At 42.3% G+C, this 23856-nt stretch overlaps 4 protein-coding genes across 6 annotated transcripts in view; 2 read left to right on the top strand and 2 right to left on the bottom strand.

Annotated features, from left to right (window-relative positions):
- Positions 1–98: 98 nt before the first annotated feature.
- On the bottom strand, positions 99–5055 carry LOC6557584. The gene is made up of 4 exons (XM_001984103.2): positions 4902–5055; positions 4721–4843; positions 1934–2714; positions 99–1826 (listed from the first exon to the last, which is right to left on the bottom strand). Exons 1-4 carry the CDS (start codon positions 4958–4960, stop codon positions 492–494), a joined length of 2298 nt encoding a protein of 765 aa, XP_001984139.2. The 5' UTR covers positions 4961–5055; the 3' UTR covers positions 99–491.
- On the top strand, positions 3127–4881 carry LOC6557007 (innexin inx4). The gene is made up of 2 exons (XM_001984104.2): positions 3127–3864; positions 3921–4881. Exons 1-2 carry the CDS (start codon positions 3220–3222, stop codon positions 4449–4451), a joined length of 1176 nt encoding a protein of 391 aa, XP_001984140.1. The 5' UTR covers positions 3127–3219; the 3' UTR covers positions 4452–4881.
- Positions 5056–5656: 601 nt separating the features above from the next.
- LOC6557583 (serine protease nudel) lies at positions 5657–15292 on the top strand. Its single transcript, XM_001984105.2, has 15 exons — positions 5657–5723; positions 6254–6400; positions 6462–8333; positions 8397–9475; positions 9534–10010; positions 10071–10404; positions 10462–11770; positions 12017–12186; positions 12242–12355; positions 12415–13204; positions 13269–13460; positions 13520–13989; positions 14107–14398; positions 14454–14561; positions 14619–15292. The coding sequence occupies exons 1-15, from the start codon at positions 5705–5707 to the stop codon at positions 15178–15180; spliced, it is 7935 nt and encodes a 2644-aa protein (XP_001984141.2). The 5' UTR covers positions 5657–5704; the 3' UTR covers positions 15181–15292.
- A 2155-nt stretch (positions 15293–17447) lies between these two features.
- The window catches only part of LOC6557423 (calcium uniporter protein, mitochondrial), a 42193-nt gene continuing 35784 nt past the window's right edge, over positions 17448–23856 (bottom strand). For 2 of the 3 annotated variants that reach the window (XM_043215622.1, XM_043215623.1), the window contains 6 exons: positions 22427–22744; positions 18910–19141; positions 18738–18843; positions 18577–18678; positions 18310–18513; positions 17448–18238 (listed from right to left, as the gene is read on the bottom strand). In XM_043215622.1, coding sequence (XP_043071557.1) covers positions 17984–18238; positions 18310–18513; positions 18577–18678; positions 18738–18843; positions 18910–19141; positions 22427–22744 — 1217 coding nt within the window. In that variant the 3' untranslated portion in view covers positions 17448–17983. The remainder of the gene's footprint in view (positions 18239–18309; positions 18514–18576; positions 18679–18737; positions 18844–18909; positions 19142–22426; positions 22745–23856) is intronic. The other variant, XM_032743301.1, reaches the window with a different exon arrangement.

Genomic DNA, 23856 nt, shown 5'->3' with positions numbered 1-23856 from the left:
TAGGTTGAATCATATCATTTTCTCGAATATAACGAAAATAGACTGAATACTTCACGCAAGCAGCGCAACAAGCACTATGTAAAAAGATAAACTGCAGATAACAATGGACTTGGCTATATTTATTTGTGATTTACAAACAATGTGGATTTATTGGCTTTTTTCAACAAAATTTCCATAATGTAACTTTTTTTTTGCGATAATTTAGTTGTACTTAAATACTACTTTTAAGCTGTTAAAAGGTATTTTTCGTTTTTTTTTTAAATCAAGATGAAAATTACAACAAATTTTCCATTGCGCTGTTTCAAAAAAATAACCAAAAAAGTTTTGTCGAAAGTTAGAAATGAATTTCGCAATTTCTTTTGTGTTGATTGATTAATTTGTATTTTGGATTCAAGGATTGAATCTTGTATGAATTGCTAATTCTATGTAGGCGGGTATGTACATATTGTACATGTGTGTGAGAGTATGTGTGTGTGTTTTTCATTGTTTGTTCATGAGTCGGACGATAGAGATGTGGTTAAGAGAGCACTAGCAGGGATGCTACCATTACGACGCTTGATGGCAATTTTGGCCACTCCCTTTTGGCACTCAGAAGAGCCACCCATCAGTACCATAAGGAGCCCATTGTGAGCCATTGTGTTCCAGACACGCTCGATTAAATTATCCAATTTTGTGGCTGTACGCTCAGCGGTTTCCAGCATAAAATCCTTTTCGGGCACCATCAGATTGGCAATGGTCAGTGCATTCTCCAGCGCAATCTCGTTGACCTTACGCACTGCCTCCTTGGTGCTGGGGACTTCGTGCACATAAACCGATTTGCTGCTGTCGCTGGATGCCGCCTGTTCCGCCTTTGTAATGACCTCTTTGAGACACGGCTGCATGTCCCCGACAGTCACAATGGCAGTGCGCTTGTCCCGCTTCGCTGCGTGGGCAAATAGGTTATTTTGGAGCCCGTCGCCGCTGGCGGCACGTATCACATCATGAATGCGTTTGCGTTGTGTCAGAATTTCGTCACCGAACTCAATGCTATTAGCCAGCTTCATTTTGACCAGCTTTAGTGTGGCAAGCGAATCCTCAATGGAGTCATGGCCATCTTCATTCTCCTGTATGCTCTCCTGCAGGAACGTCTTGGCCAAATGCTTCAGTTTACTCTTGCGCTTGCGCACTCCACTAATGTTGAAACAGACACTGGTGTCTATCACATATGGATGCATCATTCGCATGGCATTCAGATCGGAGTTGAGCGACTGACCCACAAGTATCGCATCTGTCGGAAGCAATGCGGACACCTCACGCTGCACATCCGCCAAACTCTTTGTCACCGTCTTCATTATTTCTGGCGTTATGCCCGAGTATTGTGTCAGATAGTCGGTGATTTTGTTAGCAGGACGAACCAAGGTCTCGTACACTGTCTGATATTTCTCGTCCACAATGGAAATACGCGTCAATTCATTTGCGCCTGATATGGTCCGACACATCTCACAATCCACACCGTACATGGGACTGCGATCGTTTACAGGTGCATATGATTTCTTCGTGAACTTAAACGAACTGAAGCGCGAGTGCAGCTCGCCCTGCAGCGGTATTGGATAGCCCTCGTCAACCAATTGTAGTGCCGAGAGCAGCAGCTTTGTGCGGGGAAACTTGTCATCTGGATGTAAATCAATCGACTCCGTTTGAGTCGAAGGCGACGGAGAAGGCGACTGCTTCTCAATGGGGAAAAGTACCTTTACAAATAGGGTCGGATCCTTGTTTAGCTCCACGGCCGATTCGAGAGAACCATGCTCGTTAATTAATTTCTGGGCCTGCACATTCGTCAGTGGAATCTGAAATAGTCAAGAGGTAAGGATTTAATACATTACAACAAGCGACATTCATTTCAGTAAATTCTGTTTTTTAGCCAGTGAGCACTTAAATATATTTCAACTCTCACCTGGGCAATGGAATCGATAATTTTGCCCTCATCGTGCGGAGGCAGAACCACCTCCAGCTTCATATCAAATATTCGATTTGTGGCCTCGAATCGGCTCTCATTGGAAACGTAATGATAAAGCGACAATCCATCCAGTATGAGGACAACGCTGTGCGAGAGACTCTGAAACTTATCCGCACTGCACCAGCGATCGGGGGCACAGGGGCTTTTCTTGCCAATGAGGGCCGCCATCAGCAGATGCTGAATGTCTGCCAGAAAGATGGGCGTACGGTCCTGCTGCGGTATCTCCAGCAAAGCACGCCTGCCCATGTCTCGCAGATGCACTTCGGGCACGCTCTCCAGCTCCCGCTTGCGGCGGCGCAGCTCCATGGACAGAGATTTGTACTGCTCATGGGTTAGTGTGCCAGGTAAATCGTTCAGTGTGTGTGTATCGCCGCCAGCTAAATTGTTGCGGCTACGTTTGATTACGGGCTCATCGGAGTCCGCCTCGCCAGCAGTGGCGGCTCTGATGATTGTCTCACTGCTGCTGCTGTCTGTCATAATAGTTAGACGATTTCGGGGCTTTCGTTTGCTGCAAACGGTAATGAAGCCCTCGTCCTCGTTTTGATTGTCACTGTCGTTACGTTGCTTTGACTGCTCTGCTTCGTGTATGCGATCCTTGTCGTTGAGCTGTATTAGATTTGCCAGCGCGGCCAGTTTTTTCTTTTTTTTGTCACTGCGCTCTTGCTGCTTTGAGGAGGATTGTTGTTCTTTCATCTTCATTATTCGTCTGTTGGTTAAACTGCACAACGCGATGAGAATGAAAACACATGTGAGTTTTACTGTTTAATCGAATCGTTATCGTTTAAAACAAGTTCAACGATTCACTCAAATGAACCAGCAACAGCACGTTCTCGATAAGTCTCATATGTTACCTAGCTGCTATTAACAGCATACGTTTTACGAAAAAAAAATAAAACAGTTGTTTAATTTTTCAATAAAATATTGATTAGTTAATGAAAGGCAGAATTAACAATTTCATATTCAAAATCTAGCTAGCAAATAAATGTAATGGAGAGAGGTTATTTTTTAACTTAACAGCTGCTCACAGTCTCAACAGAGACAAATACCCACTATAGTACTTAACAGAATTACTCCTCACTTAACAGAGTTACTTCATACATTGTGCTCAACTATGTACGAAACATTAACCGTTAGGATCCCGCGTGCTTTCGAGGAATTTTGTTAAATGTATCTTGGAAAAATTGAACGTTTATCAATTATTCGCGCAATAGTTTTGTAAAATAATGTACACTGCAGTAAAGCCGTTGTCCAAGTACTTGCAACTGAAGTCGGTTCGCATCTACGATGGCATTTTCACTCTCCACGCAAAAGTTACATGCGCTTTGTTGTTAGCCTTTACTTTTCTGCTATCCGCAAAGCAATATTTTGGCGATCCTCTCGTTTGCATATCCGACATGAAGGATATGGATTTCGTGAACACCCACTGCTGGACCATGGGAATGTTCATAATGGACTACGACGACAACAACCTGATGGCTAACAGAACGAAACTAATTCTTGACGACTTGAACAAATCCTTCTATAATCTTAAAATTGATAATAATTTGCTAAATAATCATGCGGCGCTGAAGTCAATAAGAAACGGTAAGCAGCAGGAGCGTGTGTTCCTGCGCTACTATCAATGGGTAGTGCCAGTTCTGTTGTTGCAGTCGTTCATCTTCTACCTGCCGGCATTTCTCTGGAAGATCTGGGAGGGTGGCAGGCTAAAGAATCTGTGCGCCAATCTGGACGATGTGCTAGCTGGGACCGAAAAGACAACTGCGCATCTACGCAAGGTGGCAAAATACTTTGCCAGGGATTACAAGGAAACACATCTGCGATACTTTGCCTCCTACATATTCTGCGAAATCTCTAACTTTGGCATAAGCGTAAGCAACGACATCTTCAAGTTAAAATCTTTTTATAACTAGAGTTTTGTTTTCAGATTATCAACATTCTGTTGCTGAATGTGTTCCTGGATGGCTTCTGGTCGCACTATGTGAAGGCATTGTCCGCAGTGCCTGCATATAATTGGGACGAATGGAATCGTATTACGACGCACATGTTCCCTAAGATTGCCAAATGCGAGATATTTAAATTTGGCGGCAGTGGCACATTGGAATCTGTGGATAATCTGTGTCTGCTGCCCCTAAACAATTTGAATGAGAAAATCTTTTTATTCTTGTGGGTCTGGTTCCTACTTATGGCTCTGCTGGCGGGCCTCAAGCTCATGTATCGTCTAGCTATCGTTTTTCATCGTGGACTACGCTTTCAGCTCCTGCGTGCAAAGTCTCGCTTCATGCCATTCTCATCATTGAAGCGTGCCCTGTGCGAATTTAGCTGCGGTGATTGGTTTATGCTGATGCGTGTCAGCAACAATATGAGCTACGAGCTATTTCATCAACTGATGAAGCTAATCCATGATGAGCTATGTCCCACTAGCAAGCCGATAACTCGTGACGCGGACGCCTGCTAAACTTGGACCTCATAAAAAAACTTATATTTACAAAGCAATCCAAGCGTTATATAGCTAAAAAAAAAAAAAAAAAACTGTCATAAGAGATGACCATTATTTATCTTAAGTTTTTGTGAATTTTGAACTGAAACCAATCATTATTATTTAACTAATCGATATGAACGAATTATCGACACCCTAATTTGAACAACGAATATATTACTCTAGATTATAGAATTACAAACCATCGGATTACTATCTTGAACATCTATCTTGTAAATGATACTCACCACTCGGTCTGTCTCTGCTGAGAATATATAATTGTAGCGCACATCTTGCTCACCCGAGGTGAATTGTTTGGAGTAGTTGATAAGACACTACTGAATTTTGTATCAATTTTTTGTAAGTGATTTCTATAAAGTGAAACAGTTAATCAACAACTTTAAAAACATCTTGTGTCTATTTACTTACATTAAATCGGATAAAAAAATTTGGATAAAAGTCCGAACTATTTCCTCGGAAGTTTTCATGGAGGTTTCTTTATGAACGATTACGTTTATTTTCGTATCTAGTTTTTTGAGGGTATCTAACTAAAAATAAATATTTGTGTACGTTTTGATTGTACACAATTTAAAAAGCACAAAGTCAAGGCATGCTCGACCCCAACTAAGGGCATTGCCACCCATCCAAGTGAATATATTGATAAGTTGTTGCATTGAGTGGTGGGTGGTTCGTTGCTCTGTAATTCCCTTCAACTTGCACTCTTAACGCATTTAATTGCTGTGCCCGCAATTTCGCTGCCATTTTCATTAACCAAATATTGTAAAGTTCAAAACATTTTGTACAGAGCACAGCACAAATGCAGCGCGGAACTGGGTCGACGTCGTCGTCAAACCCAAACTGATCCACTTTCCGAAAGCTTCATAAGCGCGCCCGCTGCCGACAGTGTCTTCAGTTGCCGTTCGGTGCCGGTTGAAATCGCGTGGAAGTAGTTCGTCGTAATCGTGTGATATCTTATACCCGACCAGCCCTTTGGATTACAACAAGCACTTGTTGCTGATTGTTTTTTTTTTTTGTGATTTTGTGTTGTTCTCTTTGAGTGAATTGGTGTAATCTGATGCTCCTTGTTGGGCAGCACATTGTATAATTAATAAGTGCCGCCAAGTGAAAGTCAAACAAATATTAATTGTTTGAGCACCATGAAATAAATGCTGTCTTAAGGATATGTTACAAATAATTATAAACTAAAGTGACATCAAGAAAATTTCTATAAAATGAAACTAAGTTTGAATGGTAATTGACTGCACTGTTTACCTATAAATATCGTATATCAATTATAATTCTTAGAAAATATAACATACATCTTCAATTAAAATAATGTATTTATTAAGTGCCACATCGAAACTTTAGCCAGACATTTAAGCTTAAGTTTTCATTTTGTGCTGTTCAATATTTTAGTGCATCAGCAATTCAACATATTGCGAAAGTGTTCGGCAAAGAACTCGCTGACCAAAATAAAAATTTTTAAAAAAAGTTGAAACTTTTTTTTATGAAAAACAAAAAAAATGTTTAATTGTGTTAAAGTTAATAACATGTAAACATACATTTTTGCATAGCTACACTAAAATCAATAATCTGAACTCTTACAATGTAATATAAATGAGAAAGAAAATCAATACTAAGCTTTTTTTCATTACAACTGAATGGATTAATAAAATTCCAAAAGATAATCTAATAAAATATAAACATCTAAAGTAACTGGCTTAGTTCTATATAGACTTAACGATATCTATTTTAATATGAGACACTTTTGACTTTCATAGAAGTGGAAGCGATGCGCTTTCACCGTATTCCTCGCCGCAATTGCTTTCCACGTCTGCCCTGCACCCGCATCCTAATCATATCGGTATTGGTGCTCATCACATTGCTGGTCTCTCTGATCTATCATGGCATTGTGCTGGAGCGCATGGGTAAGCTGGGTTACAGGAATTATCCTCATACGCTGTAGTATAATTGGATAATCTTTAATAGATCACCTACGACAATTAATGGCCTTGAATAGGAAACACGCGCGGCACATGCAACCCTTCAATGAGAATGATGCCTTTGTGATAAGCCCACAACCGCAGCCCTTTCGCATTCAGCTAATGAACGACGATGCAACAATGGCAGTGGCTACCAAAAGCGAGGAGAAAGCATTGCGCCTGAAGCATCTTCGATTCAAGTTCCGTATGAAGCGTAGATTTCGACCACGGCGTAGTATTCAATCTGTGGATCTACTCGATCCGTTGCAGCTAGAGCTGAAGATGCAGCATCTGTATACAAAATTGCGCAACAAACGCGCCAAGGCTGCGCTGAGTCAGCTGGAGAACGAATATGTGCGCTGCAAGGTGCAGACGCCAGAGGATTGCATGTTGGCCTTTATGCGCATGTACAAGATGGCCAAGGAAATCACCGAGAAGATGGACAAGATGAAGGAGATCATCAAGGATCATCTGGAGTCCAGCAGCATGGAATCGCAAGACTCCGAGTCTGACGCACCAGCAAAGACCAAGACCAAGAAAACGACTGTGCCGCCATTAGAGGAGCTGACTACTTCAACTTCAAGCGATGAGGAGACAACACTTAAGCCCACAAGAGTTAAGATAACGCCAGCAAAAATCAGTTGGATTATCGATGGACACGGGCACGATGAGCAGGAGGCATATGTGGAAAATACGCCAAGAGCTTTAACTACTACAGAGCTAGATTATGGCACGACAACAACGTTGGCTACGACAACAGTAGAGAGCACAACACTCACGACAACAGTGGAGAGCTCAACATTCACGACAACAGCAGAGAGCACAACAGCCACGACAACAGTTGGGAACACCACCCCAACGACAACAGTGGATAGCACAATACCCACGACAACAACTGTGAGCACCGCAACAAGTAGCAGCAATAGCAATAGCTCGTTCACAGCCACCACAACCACTGGCAATCACTTATTAGTTCATACCACTGAGGGACCTGACGTGGATGACATCATAGATCCAATCACATGGTTTCTTGATCGCTTCGATAAGCCCAAGGAAATTCGGCGAACCACAGTGCCAACAAATGAGAAAGCAACAACAATAGAGATTACTACTGAAGTCCAACAGACAACAACTTTGCCAAGTTTTGATTTTAAGTCAGGTCCACTTCACTCCGATGACCATATGACCAATGCTAGCTTTCATTCAACAACCACAGAGCTCACAACAGATGCACCAGCACCACTCACAACAACTACAAACACGGCAGAAAGTGAGACATTGCCACGCAAGCTGCAACACGACTGGATTCTGGATGTAGAGGAGCAGGAGGTGGAGCCCATTGTACATCCAGTCACTACACCGCCTATTATTAGTACTACGTTCAGTCCAAGCACATCGACCGATGTTGTGGACGCCGCAAACCAAACCGCCATTCCCACCAAGCTCAAGCCAATCAAATTCAGTTGGATCATTGATGGCGATGATGGCAGCATTGAAGAACGGATCACAACACAAGTGGCAGGCACCACTGAAACCTCAACGGATACCCGCACAGAAACCACCATTGAATCCACCACTGAAAGCGCACGTGCGATGCATCCTTTGGATAATCCCAGCAGCATTGAGAACATGCTGGATAGCTCCGAGCGACATGGGCAGGAGAAGCCGCTAATCAAAGTGCTGCCCGCCAAAAATGAGACCACATTACCCGAAAACTCCAAAAATGACAGTGTCTATGATCGGAATCACTGGCTGCATCAGTTCGAGCAGCAGGCATCACAGGATGAACTAATCGAAACCTTTGGCACGGAGCAGGATGTGAAAAGTCTGCAGCAGCTGGGACCCAAGCTCAATCCGGCCAGTGGCAAACAATTAAATGGTAAGTGTAAACGAAGTTAGCTTAAAATGACCAAACCCTGTATTTAATCCATTTATTTTCCAGCTGCCGATGCACAGCTGATGACGATATGTGCACACATATCACGAAAGCTGCGCCAACAGGCAGCCTCGGAGGTTGCCTCGACGGAGTCGGACACATTCACGGCGTCGCCAAGCGTACAGTTTACCAGCCGCGCACCTGGCGGCTTTCCCGTCTCCGGCGAGACAATGAAAGCCTCCGCCCAGTTCATGTTCAATCCGAACTTTGGCATGCCCAGTATACCCGTGTGCTTCTACATGACCCCGGCCAATTTCCGCATGCCCATGTGGTCGCCGACGCCCACGTTTATGGGCATGCAGGCCGGACACTTTGGTGGCTCCTCGAATGCTGGCGGCATCTTCTTTGTGCCGCAACAAACGTTTGGGCCGTCGGCCAACTTCTTTGGTGGCAGTGGCGGTACAGCGGGCGGTGGTGGTGCACAGAATCAACTGCCGAACATATTTTCGAAGAATGCATCGCCGCTGAAGCAGGGCGGCAATGGACAGCAGCAGCAGGTCTACTGCACATACATGCAGAACCAGCAGGGACATGCGCAGTCACAGGGACAATCAATACAAGGTAATCTCTCGCCTGGCAGCCAGGCGGGCTTCTCCAATGCCAACTTTAAGATGCGACATGGTGCGAATCAGACAAGTGGACCACAGCAGAGTCAGATCATCTATGCCTCCTATGTGGGTGAGCCGCAACAGCCGTTGGAACGTTTCAAGTGCCCGGAAGCTGATCAGTCGGCCTGCTATGGCCAAAAACAGTGCATTCCTACGTCGAGATGGTGCGATAATGTCGTCGACTGCTCCGATGGCAGCGATGAGTCCGCCTGCACCTGTGCCGATCGTTTGGATGAGGATCGCTTGTGTGATGGCTATGCGGATTGCCCCATGGGCGAGGATGAGCTGGGCTGCTTTGGCTGCGAGTCCTTGGCACACTCTTGCTATGAGAATGCCGAGGAATATGCGCGACACAATCGCTCCAAGTTGTCCATGTGCTACAGTCGCCTCGAACGCTGCGATGGCTTCCGCAACTGCTTCAACGGACGCGACGAGCTGCAGTGCAGCATGCTGATTACAGATGTCACGCATCATATGGTAAGCAATGGCATTTGTCTTGCAAATATCAGTAGTTATTGCATTTTATATCCCTTAGTCGCATGCGGCTACCTCATCGGAGGGTTATCTGTTTCACAATCATCGCGGCGATTGGTATCCTGTGTGCAACAATGGTGCAAAGTGGGCGTCCGATGCCTGCGAGTTGCAGGAACTCAATCAAACCACAAATGTTACCTTCAAGGAGTTGACGCTGACGGGTCCGTTCATTGAGCCGTCATTGCATGCGGGAATTCATTTTGCCCAAGCCTGCCATGGTCGCAACGACCAAGATACGCTAGTCAACCATGTTGCCTATGTCAAGTGCCCATCACCACAGTGTGGTCTGCCCAGCAAGCCCAGTCAGAGTGAGAACAAGAAGCGCACGAGAAGAGCACCGATTGAGGATCGCACGGATGCGGCGAAGACTCGCATCGTTGGCGGCAGCTATGCAACACAATTGCAATGGCCCTTCGTGGTGGCCATCTATCGCGATGGCAACTTTCACTGTGGCGGCACCATCTACTCGGAGCATTGGGTAAGTCTTTAGAGTCGAATACTGTAAGTTTTTATTCTCACTTTCATTGCCTCCCCACAGATCATCAGCGCGGCGCATTGTGTCATTAATTTTGGCAAGTATTATTATGAGGTACGCGCAGGACTCTTGCGCCGCACCAGCTACTCGCCGGCTACGCAGATCCAAACCGTTTCCCATGTGGTGGTGCATCAGGCTTACGAGCGGCGCACCATGCGCAATGATCTTTCGTTGGTGCGCGTTGCGGCGCCGTTGCAGTTCAATCGCTGGGTGAAGCCCATCTGCATGCCGGATATGGGACGGACCACGTTTGGCCAGGACTGGATCTGGGGTCCAGAGGAGCACACACTGTGCACAGTCGTTGGCTGGGGTGCCATCAGAGAGAAGGGTCCAAGTAGTAAGTATTTGTGGCTTACATCTAAAAGTCCTCATCCACATTTGCTGTGTATTTAAGGTGATCCCATGCGCCAGGTTATTCTGCCCATACGCAAGGGTTGCACGGATCCCGAAGATAGGGCATCGGAAGATGTTTGTGCCGGCGAGCCGGACGGTGGTCGCGATGCCTGCCAAGGTGATTCAGGCGGACCGCTGTTCTGCCGCAGCGTAAGTCAGCCGGATCAATGGTATTTGGCGGGCGTCGTCAGCCATGGCAATGGTTGTGCCCGTCCCAAGGAATTTGGAGTCTATACGCGCGTCGCCCTCTATCTGGACTGGCTGGAGTTGGCGGTGGAGCCTCATCTACTCCCAGCGCGGCAACCATTGCAACTCTGTCCGGGCTTCTTGTGCGTCTGGGGCGGCAAGCGGTGCATTGCCCAGCGAAAGCGCTGTGACCGCAACGTGGACTGTTTGGGCGGCGAGGATGAAGTCGGCTGTGCCTACAACTTCATACCGGACATGGTGGGCACCAGCAAACAGAACATCAGCAGCACCACCGAGAGCGACTATCATCCACCAACAATTCGCAAAAATGTTCCACAGGATCAAGAAGCACAACAGACAGAGAGCAAACAACGCCAAGATGTGTCCCTTGAAGATGCCAATTTGTCTGCTGAGATTATGAAAGTGCCACCAGCTGAAAGCGAAACAGGGCAGATAAATGCAACAACAATAATTGCAACAACAGAAAGTGATGACTTGAAAACAACTGGGGAAAATAGCAAAGAAATAACTCAAACAGAAACGGAACTGGAATTGACAACAGCAACAAGCTCTGAAACTACGACAACTTTACAAAAAGATTCCTTACAAACGACGACAACAGGGCCAAGCACACTGCCCACAACTTGGCCTACATCAACGGAGGATTTCATGAAACTTACCGATTTGATTAACCAACTTTTGGAGGAGTCGACAACAATAGCCACAACTTCCGGCGAAGGGTTGGCAAACACAACGCTGTTTACTTTTACAACTGATGCGCCCAGCTTGGCTACAACAACAATTACCACATTAGCAACAGTTGCGGAAACAACAACAACTGATGTTGAGACCACAACTTTTATGACTCCAACTACTGGCGACAACACAACAACTGATTCTGTCAAAACAACAATTACTTTGCCAACCACAACAACTCTGCCAACAGCAAAAGCGCCAACTACAACTACAACCACCATGCAGACAACAACAACGCGAACAACAACAACACCACCAACAACAACAACACCACCAACAACAACAACACGCACCAACTCAATCCCAACAACAAAAAGCAGCAAGGGAATCTCAAAGCCGCAGCTGCCAGATAAGTTTATCTGTCAGAAGTAAGTTTAATTCAAAGACCATTGGAATCTTCCGATTTTACAGTACTCAGTACTCGCTTGGAAAAAAATATAGCCTTTTTTTTTAACAAGTTGTGAGTTTAAAACAGTAAAACTTATTAAACTGTTGAAGATATAGATTTTATTGTAGAACTAGCTAAAGCCTCCTTAATCCAAAAAATTAGGCAGTCAACTTTAAAGTAATTCATAATTGCTGTATAATAATATTGATTATCGTTTTCATTGTAGAATGCCTCAAATTGTGGATATGCTGCATCGCTGTGATCGCAATGTGGACTGCGAGGATGGTACCGATGAGCTCGACTGCACCTGTCGTGAATATCTAAAGGGCCGCCTGAGCGTGCTCATCTGCGACGGCAAAGCGGACTGTGAGGATTTGAGCGATGAGAAAGACTGTGGTAAGTGAACGCATGGATCAAAGCAGCATAGTCACTTAATTGATTTCATTTGCAGGTGGCTGCCAGGAGAATGAGTATCATTGTGCTTTGTCCAAGACTTGCCTGCCACTGGCCAAGCGCTGTGACAATATCGTCGATTGCAAGTTCAATGAGGATGAGAAGGATTGCTGTAAGTTGTAATCAGGATCAATTTGAGGCTTTTCATTAATTAATCCGCTCTCTTTGTAGTTGCCTTGACCAATGGACACGATGTGCACTTTGATGCGCATCAGCAACCCAAGTTCAGCAGTGTTGGCATCTTTTCGAAGAATGCGCATGGCTTGTGGCGGGTGGTTTGCGCCCATGAGACTGGCTTCCATGAACACCAGGCCAAAACAGCGGACACTGTGTGCGCCTTGCTGGGCTTCAAGGGTGCCCATCACTACAATAGCACAGAGTTCGTCAACCAGCAGGAGATGCATCCAATTACACCGGAGCTGGCGAAGAAGTCACAATCGGGCTCAGAGCTTCAAACGCTGATGCGAGACAATGGACAGTTGTCCAGCGGCGAGAGAAGATTGCCCCTGGATATCCCTCACATGTTGCTTGGGCAGCATAAAGCTCACGTCTTGGCCGATAAGTGTGTGGGCATCTATGTGGAATGCAATCCACGTTCCAATGCAACGTTGCCAATGAAAACGTTTAGCGCTGGCCAGCCAATTAAACATCGTCCAAGCGAACATCTGCCAGAGCTGCTGCCCACCATCGAAACGCACAAGAGGCCGAATGTGCACTTCAAGCCGCAGTTGCCCGCGCAGCTGGTCAACAAGAAGGATGAGATCATGGATCGCTTGGATATGCTGATCAAGAGCAAGAATAACAAGACGCTGCTGGTGCAGGACCAGCTACACGAGGCCATTGAGGATCTACACTGGCCCTGGCTGGCCGATGTCTATGCGAATGGTGAACTCTGGTGTCTGGGCGTGCTCTTGGACAAGCACTGGCTGCTGGTGCACGAGAGTTGCCTTTCAGGCATAAGGTGAGTATTAAGTAAATGTGTGTGTTTAAGCTCCAATATATATGTCAGTCTTAATTCCGTGCAGCTTCGAGACGCACTACATCAGCACATTGCTGGGCGGTGGAAAGACCAAGCACTCCTTGCATCGCAGCACTCACGAGCAGGTTCGTCGCGTTGACTGCTTTGAGGCGGTGCCCAAGTCGAATGTGCTGCTGTATCATCTGGAGCAGCCAGCAAGATTTACGCACTACGTGTTGCCCACCTTCTTGCCAGATATGTTAGTCACGCAAAACTTATCCTCAAGCTCAAGTTGATTAACTACCAATTCATTTCCAGTTCCTCTGAGAAGGAGAGCCCACCACATGAATGCATCGGCGTGCTGCAAGATGACTACACTGGACGCATCAAAACGGTGGCAATTACAGAAATCAAAAATGATACCAGCTGCATTTCCTGTTATCAACTACAGCAGAGGCAGCCGTCTGGCAATTTGATGCGTATGCTAAACGTTAGTGCCGAGGATATGGCTTCCATATCGGAGGAAGTTGAATTGGTTAGCGGTGTGACCGCCAGAGAGATGCCAGCACTCACAAAATTCACCAGCTGCACGCAGTTTGGGCAGAAGAATCACACTGATGCTCAAGTCAGTCCCAGTAATCAGGGCGTTCTTGTTTGCCGGGATTCGCATACCGGCTGGTTTCCCACCGCCCTCTTCAGCTACAACAATACCAACTGTCAGAGCTTTAATACGCCTTTTGGCATTAGGACACTGGAGCAGGCCTACAAATCTCTGCAGGATATTATGGGTACCGATTCAAAGCATTTATTTGATCAATTATTCAGATGAAGATACTAGTCCATTGTCATATCTGGGACTTATTTAGTTTGTAGAAAAAACTGTAACGTTTTTGGTTTCTCCACAGATCAACCACACTGCAGTAATGTGCAATCGATGCCACCTTGCACCACACATCGTTGTCCACTCGGTACCTGTTTGGAACAGACGGCGCTGTGTGACGGTCACAGCGATTGTCATGATGGCAGTGATGAAGTGGAGTCCAAGTGCCGTGAACTCAAGCAGCGCTGTGCGCCGGGTGAAATGAAATGCCGCACGAGCTCCAAATGTGTGGCTAAGAGCAAGTTTTGTGATCATGTGCCAGACTGTGAGGATATGACAGATGAGCCAACGATATGCAGCTGCTTTACCTACCTACAGTGAGTCATTTAATACGAAATACAAAACATATCTAATTAATCTAATTGCATTTAGAGCCACGGATCCTTCTAAGATATGCGATGGCAAGCGCAACTGCTGGGACAAGAGCGATGAGAGTTCGGTGCTGTGCAACTGCACTGCGGATCACTTTCAGTGCAGCTCGTAAGTGAATCGAGTGAAGATCACCAATGAATTGGGCTTAATCTATGTCATCTTTAGTTCTCCTGAGGATTGCATACCGCGTGATTTTGTGTGCGATAAGCAGCCCGATTGTCCCAATGGCGAGGATGAGCGCTTCTGCTTTGGCATTGAGCAACCGCTTCACGAGCAGCAAGACGATTATTGGTCGCATAGTGGACACAGTCACAAAGCAACAGTGTCGAAGTATGGCCAGGTGATTGAACAATCCTACGGCATTTGGCACACCAAATGCTTTCCCAAGAGCTCGCCACCCAGCGTAGCGGAAGTGCGTGATATATGCAAGAAGCTTGGCTACCATCCAGATCGAATGCCGAGTTATCGCTTAATAGATGACACTACAAATGAGGCAAAGCATACCTTTGAAGTAGCTGATCACCTTGGGCGCAGCTTCAGCAATGACTCCTTGGTGGGCAAATATCGTGAGTCCACCAAGGCGGTAATCATCAGCAAATTCTCGCCACTGGAGCTGAACGAGCGCCTGACGCTGTTCCTAAAGCCTAGTCGATCGATAGCAGAGCTCGTCAGATGGAATACAACAGACTCGAATCGCTGTTTCAGGCTGGAAATACGCTGTGCTTGAGCTGTAGTAGTCTGGTAGTATCTCAACCTATCCGAACCAAAATTTCGTGATTGTCTTTTTTGTACGTTTTAGTAGCAAATAAAAACGAGATTCGTCACTTTTTAATTAAATATTAAACAGTTTTCTTCTTTTTTTGTAAATTGTATTTCTTTTATTTATTTATTATTTTTAATCAGTTGTCTAGTTTGCTGCATATTTTTTAAATTGTTTAATTTCATTTCCGTTTGTTTTTAATATATTTTGTTAACTGGGTTCTTGGAATTTATTATATTTAACAATCATATTTCTGGTTTTATAAATGTAAAAAATCGTTTTTTTTTTTGTTTAGTCGAAATTCAAACAATTTAATACTTAAAGCACTTATCATAATTTCTGTTTATCTTTTTTAGTTTATTTGTTTAGTATAAATTCGTTAAAAAGATTTAAGATTGGTTTGTTTTCGAAATAAAGGTACTTGAGAATTATGAATGTAAGTATCTTTAGAGCAGTTAAACACCATTTGGCATTATAAGTTAAGTTAACAATAGTTAAGGTTTAAATATAAATATGTATAATTATTTAACAAGCATCATAGGGGTTATAAATTGTTCAACTTTTAAAGAAGGCTGGGTATAATTTTGTTATAACATGTTATAAGTATTTTTTTTATAAGTCTTTGGAGTTGATTACAACAATGCAATAAGTATAGGAATACTCTTAATAGTTTAATTAAATAGATAAACATAAATTAATTTTAGGGAACTTTAGGTAAATACTTTTTAAGCTATTTAGGTGAGTTTGATTTTTAAGTAAAGTTAAGAGTGGTGTAGCTTTTAGTTTTTTTATTTTTATTTTTATTTTTTTGTTTCTTGTACAAAAAACAATGTTTAGTTTTTAATTTCAAATTGAATCACAAATGTTTTCAAAATATTTTTTGAGTATGTAATGAGTAACGCTAAGGCTAATGTTAGTATGTGTATTATTTAAATTTTGTTGTTGGTTAGTTGTGTATTTAAAATGTGCGAATTTTATTTTTAGTGTAGTGAGCGCATCGAAAAGCTATGCTAGAGTGTGGCCTATAAGCTTCCCAGTGTGGATGTTACTGATTGGATTTTGGGGGTTTGAAATGTGTATAGTACATAGTAGATACAGGCATAAAGTTTTCAACACAACCTTTTTTCGCGATTCTAAGTTCAGCGTTTTATAGTTTCAAAAAGCGTAAATGATTACAAATAATAAAATAAACGACCAAATTTCAAAGCCTACTTGCTAATATTAAACTAATATTAGGCTATACTTGCACCCATTTCAATCATTCGTTTGTTGCCTTTTTGCCAAACAAGTTTGTAATCTTAAATATCCTTTACGTTGTCATGAAACACAGCAGCTCATATATTTACATATACCTATTTGTATATAAATGTATATACCTACCAAATTAGTTACTTTTACTAATATTATGGCATTACATTCATTTTCAATTAATTTTAAGAATTCCGTTAACTTTACTAACTACATATGTTGTGTGGTAAATGTTGTTTCTTGCTAAAATTCTTAATGGAATAGTTGGTGCGTTTTTATTTACAATTTTCATATATGTATCTAGTAGTTGTTAACGTAAGTACATAGTTAGTTGTAGTATATGCTTAGTTAGTATATTAAAGCTTAAGAAGTTAGTAAATTTCACTGCAAGTTCTCACGTTTTCCACTCAGATGCGGTTCCTAACTCAAGAGATTGTTGAAATCTAAGTACATTTATCATAGGTGGTTAAGAATATGTCGTTCTTACTTCAGTAATACCTTAAATTGTTCTTTTTTTATGCATATTTTATCTGCTAGTTGTGGCGCATGTGTGGCTTAAGTATTAAAGCCCTCTTAATTCCAGGACTTAACGCTGTCACTTTTATATTCCATTAGCTACGAGAACCGAAAAAAAAAATTAAATTATATTTAATTTGTTTTGCACCCCAAACGTATGCCACAGATTTTTTTGTTGAATTTAGACCGAGGGAATGGCACAAGTAGACCTAAAAGCATGTTACATTGTCCAGCCGTTAATGGTACAAATCGTATTTTTCTCTACATTTGTTTATCAAAAACATTGAGCATGTAAATAAATAGATTTTGCTGATGTTTCCCGGCTTGTTGAGAGAATCTGTTTCTTAAGAGTATTAAATACTGTCATGCACCATAATGAAATTTAAACTTAAGAAATTGTTAATTCCATTCCATCTCTAGTATGGATTGGCAAACCATTTTCATACTAAAATTAAAATAAAAAACTAAAATTCAATAAATAATTCATATATTTTACTAGAACTTTCACAACGCACATAAGGAGTATAGGCTTAAGAACAAATCTCTTTTACTAAATAATAAAATAATAATAAAAATAATAGTAGCTAAACAAATGTTTAGCAAACACCTTTATCAGATTACGTCATTTGTGGTTGTTGTGCGCTTGTTGGCCCGTAGAAACATTGACTTAGTCTACAAATTTAACATCACTAACTAAACATTCATTTAACAGAAAAACACACTGCATTCAACAAAAGAATGCAACATTAAGTTAGCCAAAACGTATAAAAATCATATTTAAATATACATAAAAAGTTTGACTATAATTTCGATCACTTTACGATAACATTGGCTTAATGACGAGTTGATTGATTGAGAGCGTGCGAGTTTTTAAGTGTAGATTTGAGTTTCATTTTAAATAGGTGGCAACGTTAGCTGTTCCTCATCCCCCCCTCCCTGCACAATCTTCTCGCAACTGCTTGCTACGACGTCTGGTGGGAGGAGTGGTGTGGAGGCCACGAGGTTCTTAAGTACTTTTGTCTTTACTCTTTTCGAGCGCATTGTTGTTCTCATCAATGGGTGGCGAGTCAAGTTGGGTGCGCACCAAATGAGCTGGCAGCTGCATATTGATGGGATCATTCAGTCGGCTCAGATTGTATTCTAATTCCGCCGATTTGCGCTTCAGACGATTATAGTGCTCCACATCAAACTGCACTTTCTTGGCATTTTTGTAGAGGTTTAGCGAGTACTCGCGATTATACACGTTCTCCATGATGTATTCCTAAAGGAGATGGATTTGCAGGCATATCAAATATGTAGTTCACATTGCAATTATATTATCTTTGAACTTACGCGTTTGGTCACACAATAGTAGGCGTACATGGCCATTGTCGTGCCATATGTTACGAAATAAGTCACCGGCTCCATGATATCCCAGGAGTACTCCCACCAAGTTAGACGAGCCAGAATGCCAAACTGCACGGACATTAGACCCAGGCCTACCCAAGTCATCATATTGGTTCGACGTTCCGCCTTTTTGGTGAGCTCCATTTTTCTCTAACAGAATGAAAATAATTTTTAATGTTATTTGAAGTTATCTATATTCACTGTAGAACCAACCTCCTCGAGCGGTTCCAGCTCGTAACGCAGGTTTTCCAGTTCCTTGGCCAATTGATTGCTCTTCTCCAGCTGATACTCGCCCACATTGAAGGCCTCGTAGAGCTGCATGAATTGAGGTATGCGATAAAAAGATTGTTTTCAATTTGAAGAAATTCACTCACCTGCGCTATGATCTTGCGCACATCGTCCATCTTGTCAATCTTTTCCAGCGTAATCTTTTCACGTTCCGGCGGCCTCACATCCAAACTACGATTGTTAATTTGTATGCTGTCAAAGAGTTGATTAGGTTAGTTTGATATCAATTTGGAATATTCTGCTATGCTAGGCAGCCACCTAAATTTATCGTCCAGCAATCTTTCGATGGTGCAGGAAGAGGCAATACGCACGCCATGCTTGTTGATAATCGCAGCGCGATCTATGCCACGATCCTCCTCCCTCAGCATCGCCAGCAGATGCCCCACGGTGTGCGATATTGGCTTCAGTGCGAACTGGCACAGCTCATTGCGACTGGGCAGGCGAACTGTCAAATGGGGCATACCATTCACATACTCCAGACTAACATCATCTACAGACATAGGAAAGACAGGGAAATTCAAATAAGTGCAAACCTTCAATTTTCTTAAATGTTGTCTTTAAGTTTCATATACATAGAAGTACTACATAAAGAGTCTGCTGAAACTATGAGTAAAAGTGACTTTTATAAACTGATGCTTTTGAGAAAATGCTGAAAATTACTATTATCTTTTTATTTTTGAAAAGATTACGAGTACTTAGCTCAACACTCAGCACAAATTTGTTTAACGTGTCGAGTCATGTTGTGAAAACAATTCTAACCTAACGCAAAAGTTGTTTTCTTTTGCTTTGGCTTCCAAGTAGTGGTTGTAGTAAGTAATTTTGTGCCAGATTGCGTTGCAGTTATTTCTATTATATTTTAATTGCCCGCAGAGCTACTCAAGGTTGTTGAATGCAGTTAGTCGTACGAATTAATCGCTGATGCATGACGCACTGACGCATGCTGCACCTAACGTTTGTTGTGGCAAAGACTGCCAACTACTACAAATAAGCGTACGATGACACACAAATGACAGTGGCAACATTTCAATTAGCTGCTACTGCTGCAACTGTTGCTGCTGCTGCTGCTGCTGCTGCAGCTACATACTCTGTGTGTGTTTACACACAACTCTAAAAAATTTGTTGTGAGCTTGCGTGTTGAAGTTTTCACTTTGTCGCATGTGTGGGCTGCAATTTTGTGCAGCAGCTCTGAAGTAGCACAAAACTTAAATGCATATCGTATATGTATATTATATGTATATATGTATCGGTGTGGCACATGCAACACGCCAAGTGGCCAACGAAGCAAGTAACAAACTACTGAGCAGCTTCTAATAAGAGATTTGCCTCTGTTTAAGCGCGTTTACTGGGTCTTAGTTGGAGTTAGAGATTATTAGTTGCTGTTGTTGTTGTTGTTGTTGGCGGCGCCACTGAAATGTGGGTAACTAGTGTTGTTGCTGTTGGTTCGCTAACTGCGCCCAACCATCGACCATATAGCTCGATGCTAGCTGTTGTTGTGATTATTATTTTCATGCACTTTGATTTTTTGGGATTTTAAACACATTTGATGTGTACTGTGTGTGTTTTATGTTTTATGTTTTCTTTTTTGTTTTTTGTTTTCTACTTCTTTTGCCTCTTCTATTTTATTTTTGCTGTTTGCGGCTTCTGCTTGATTATTGATAGTTTAAGACTTTTGTGTTAATTTTCAGTTAACTTTCAGATTTTCGCGCTTGCAGACGTGTGTCTCGGTTTGTTGGTCGCCGACTTGAGTATTAAACGCACACACAAACACACACACACACACACTCTGTAATTGTGCTTTGTTGTTTGTTGTACGTGTACGTGGCAAGAAGCTATAAAAGAAAAAACAAAAAAAAAAAAACTAAAAAAAACTAAAAATAATAAAAACCATATGTGATATAAGATATACTCAACTAACTAACAAACTAAATAAGCCACAATAAGAAAATGGCCAAAACAAAAGTTCTATGAACTTTTGCTTGTGTTCCTGCTGTCGTGTCAAAGTGCTGCCATATTACGTCGTTTTTATCATTCGCAATTACCATGTTTGCTGCCTGCCACAATCACACACACACACACATGTGCTCACATATGCATTTCTATGCTGATAACTTGGCCTACCTGCGCAAAAAGTTGTATTTTGACAAGCGGCGAGCGGCAGTCGGTTGTAGATAACCAGACCACAGGAAACATGACACAAGCACACATGCCACACACTCATACATACGTTGGCTGTGCTGTCATTGAATTTGTTGTTGTCACCCGTGCTATTTATATTGGTGTTACTTAAATATACACACACACACACACACACTCACACACACACACACACACTATAAGAGTTTTCGACACCACATCAGAAGCCGCAGCAAGAGAGCAAACGTGCAAACATTGATTAAATTCATGTTTTCCAGCAAGGAGTGTGTCAGGTCTTTGCCCATAACTTTTGGGGCTTTGGTCTCATCAAAACTTAACGTGCGGTTTCCTCCATTCCAAGGTTAACCAGTGCCAAACACAGACACACACACACACACACACACACACACACACCACCTTACTCGAGGCTGGATAACGAAATGAGGTCAAAGCGTAGCAAGCGGAAATGCAATGCAGCAATCAGCCCACAAATTTGTAACAATCAGCTTTTGTTGCTGTTGTGTCTATGTTGTTGTGTTGTGCTTGTGTGTGTGTGTGTGTGTTTGTATCTGATGTTCGCTGTGTGTTGCTAGTTGACACGTGCAATTAACTGTTATATAAATTTACTATGCGAGCAGCGCTAACAAAACAACAATTCTGTGTAAGGCATTTGTTGGTTTAGGCCGACAGGACCTTGAATGACCTTCGCAGTGTGAAGTTAATATTCAAAAGTTCACTTGATAATGATCAAATTACTCGCTACGATCACAGAAATAATCCTCAAAACTACATTGATTTAAAAAATGAATACACTTTTAGTAATGGTTTGGCATTTTGATTTATGCTGCAACACGATCTGTGGATGGAGTTCATGTGAAAACTGTATACCAAAAAATGAAGTTCGGATTCGCTCCAAATTTTCAAATACGTGCTTTAAATGCTAATAAGCATATTTATTGATGCAGGGATATTAAATTTGATGTCAGTTACGTTCTGCTCCGTCCAGTTCTTGTCAGCTGGTGCAGCCAATCAAAATAGCTGCGAAATTGTGTTGCATACCTAGAGGCTGTTCGCATTTCAACGTTGCAACGTGGCGTATGAGCATTTTATGATTATAAGAGAGTGGCGTCTGTGCAAATTTTCATTTGTTTGGCAGTTTCAAATAAACCAACATTCTCATCATGTAAAAAGTCCTCTGATGCATTATTTATAATTCCGCGCTGTGCAATTTTCCTGTGATTTCGTTTTGAATACATTTTCAGTGTGCGTGTTTAACGATTCAACATTTAAATTAAATTATAAAAATTTGGCCAAAGCGCAGAGGAAAAAAATCACAAAAAAAAAACAAACAATTTCATGCATTAAACATTTAAAAACACGCTTTTCTCGTTATGCACAAATCTGTGAAAAAGAGTGAAAAACACACAAAAAAGAAAAGCGCGTAGCCCAGCAAATGCAATTTACAAGAGCTATTAGCGTGGAAAGTTCTGTTCCCAAGCGGTTTATTTGGGTGTAAAAGAGGCAGGGCAGCAATAAAACGATATCTGCTTTGAATGACGAATACGCGAACCGACGACAAAGGTTGCTGCGAGCGACTGTGACTCCTTTATTTGTACACCTGACCAACTGGATGGCTACCTACCATTGTGTGGCGACAGGGTCTCGGAGTTGCCACACGACGACGGTGACTCGTTGGTGGCAATTTGATTAACGAGCGAGGGCTGCTCCCAAGGGTTACACGACGACAAATTGGAGCTTGTTGTTGCTGCTTCTGTGGTTGCTCTTGTTGTTGTTGGTGTTGTAGCTTCTGCTGCTGCTATTGTTGTTGCGTTTGCTGCTGTTGCTGTTGTTGTATTCATTAAACGTTCAACTAGAGTCTGCTTTTTGCCCGTCACACTAAGTCCACGAGCTCGGAGACGCGCCTTCAAATCGCTCAAATTGAGGCTCCCAATGTCTTCGCCTGGTTACGGAGCGCAGCAATAAAAACACAAACCCAAAGAAAAATATATAAAAAAGAAAAATAGGCGTGCCAGAAAATAAGTAAAACAAAATTAAAATTTTCCATTGAAAGGTGTTAGCAGAGGCCAAAGAGAAAAAAAGGAGTTAAAGGTAAAGCACTAAAGCAAAAAATGCAGGAGCAGCTTCTGCTGCTCCTCGACGGCACCTTCTTGGCTTCTGCATAATGAATCAAAAACAAACAGCGTGCAAAGTAAAAAACAAAAAAAAAAAGAATCATAAAGGGGGAAAGCGTTAAATAGAGTATGCAGCAGCAGGAGAGACAAAAAGCGCAGTTAAAATTGATGGCACGTGCAGTTAACGCCACGCAAAATGCACATAAAAAACATCAACAAACTCAAGGAAATGTGTTAAAAAAAAAAGAACAGAAAAAAAAATGTGAATGTACAAAAAATGTTGATGAAGACACGCGTCGTGGACGATGGCAGGACCAAAGGCCTATGGCATTTCTGGTTTTGTGTTTTATCAAAACCTGGAAATGACACGCACAACGCGACACATTAATGCAGAGGAGAGATGAAAAGTGGGTGTTGTGTTGTGTGGGTGTTTGCTGACGGACTCTGTTGGCGATGTGGCAGGCGGTTCTAATGCCTTTGTCAGCCACATTATGAGCTCCACATTGAAGGACGACAAGTTGTTAAGTTGTCGGCCTCAAAATATGTCACGAATATTTTCAGAAATAAAAATGGAAATTTCAATGGAGTTAAGTTGGTTGTTTTGTTTATTTTTGTTTGAGCATGAATATATAAATCTTGATTCACCATTTTTTTTTGTTGGCATTTAACAATTTATTGCCTTAAGTAATTTGTCGATTGAATGCTTAGTTAATCTGTTTCTGATTCATCATTTAGAAATGTTCTCTTTTGTTTTCAAACTGATGATTTGTATTTATTCCAACTTTGGCAAGTATATTTTATTTGCGTAATAAAAACCTTTACTTGAATTAGGTCTGCTTCTGAATTTGGTCCATAATCCGCTTGATTTTCTTATATTGGTTTCCCTCAAAAGCCTTTTGCTTTAGATATAGCTTGTTGAAATACTTTAATCTGTTTAAAT

The sequence above is a fragment of the Drosophila grimshawi genome, unplaced genomic scaffold, assembly GCF_018153295.1.
Source record: "Drosophila grimshawi isolate 15287-2541.00 unplaced genomic scaffold, ASM1815329v1 contig_44, whole genome shotgun sequence".
NCBI lineage: Eukaryota > Metazoa > Arthropoda > Insecta > Diptera > Drosophilidae > Drosophila > Drosophila grimshawi.
The sequence above is the reverse complement of the archived record's forward strand: the minus strand, read 5'-3'. Positions and strand labels throughout refer to the sequence as shown.

What these genes read in the sequence shown, in the direction of transcription:
- LOC6557007 (XM_001984104.2), top strand. Translation starts at nt 3,220, where the DNA reads ATGTACACTGCAGTAAAGCCGTTGTCCAAGTACTTGCAACTGAAGTCG. An exon ending in TCTCTAACTTTGGCATAAGC is followed by an intron (nt 3,865 to 3,920) that starts GTAAGCAACGAC and finishes TTTTGTTTTCAG; the next exon opens with ATTATCAACATTCTGTTGCT.
- LOC6557584 (XM_001984103.2), bottom strand. Translation starts at nt 4,960, where the DNA reads ATGAAAACTTCCGAGGAAATAGTTCGGACTTTTATCCAAATTTTTTTA. An exon ending in ATTTTTTTATCCGATTTAAT is followed by an intron (nt 4,844 to 4,901) that starts GTAAGTAAATAG and finishes TTCACTTTATAG; the next exon opens with AAATCACTTACAAAAAATTG. An exon ending in CAGCAGAGACAGACCGAGTG is followed by an intron (nt 2,715 to 4,720) that starts GTGAGTATCATT and finishes CGCGTTGTGCAG; the next exon opens with TTTAACCAACAGACGAATAA.
- LOC6557583 (XM_001984105.2), top strand. An exon ending in CATTGTGCTGGAGCGCATGG is followed by an intron (nt 6,401 to 6,461) that starts GTAAGCTGGGTT and finishes AATCTTTAATAG; the next exon opens with ATCACCTACGACAATTAATG. An exon ending in GATAAGTTTATCTGTCAGAA is followed by an intron (nt 11,771 to 12,016) that starts GTAAGTTTAATT and finishes TTTTCATTGTAG; the next exon opens with AATGCCTCAAATTGTGGATA.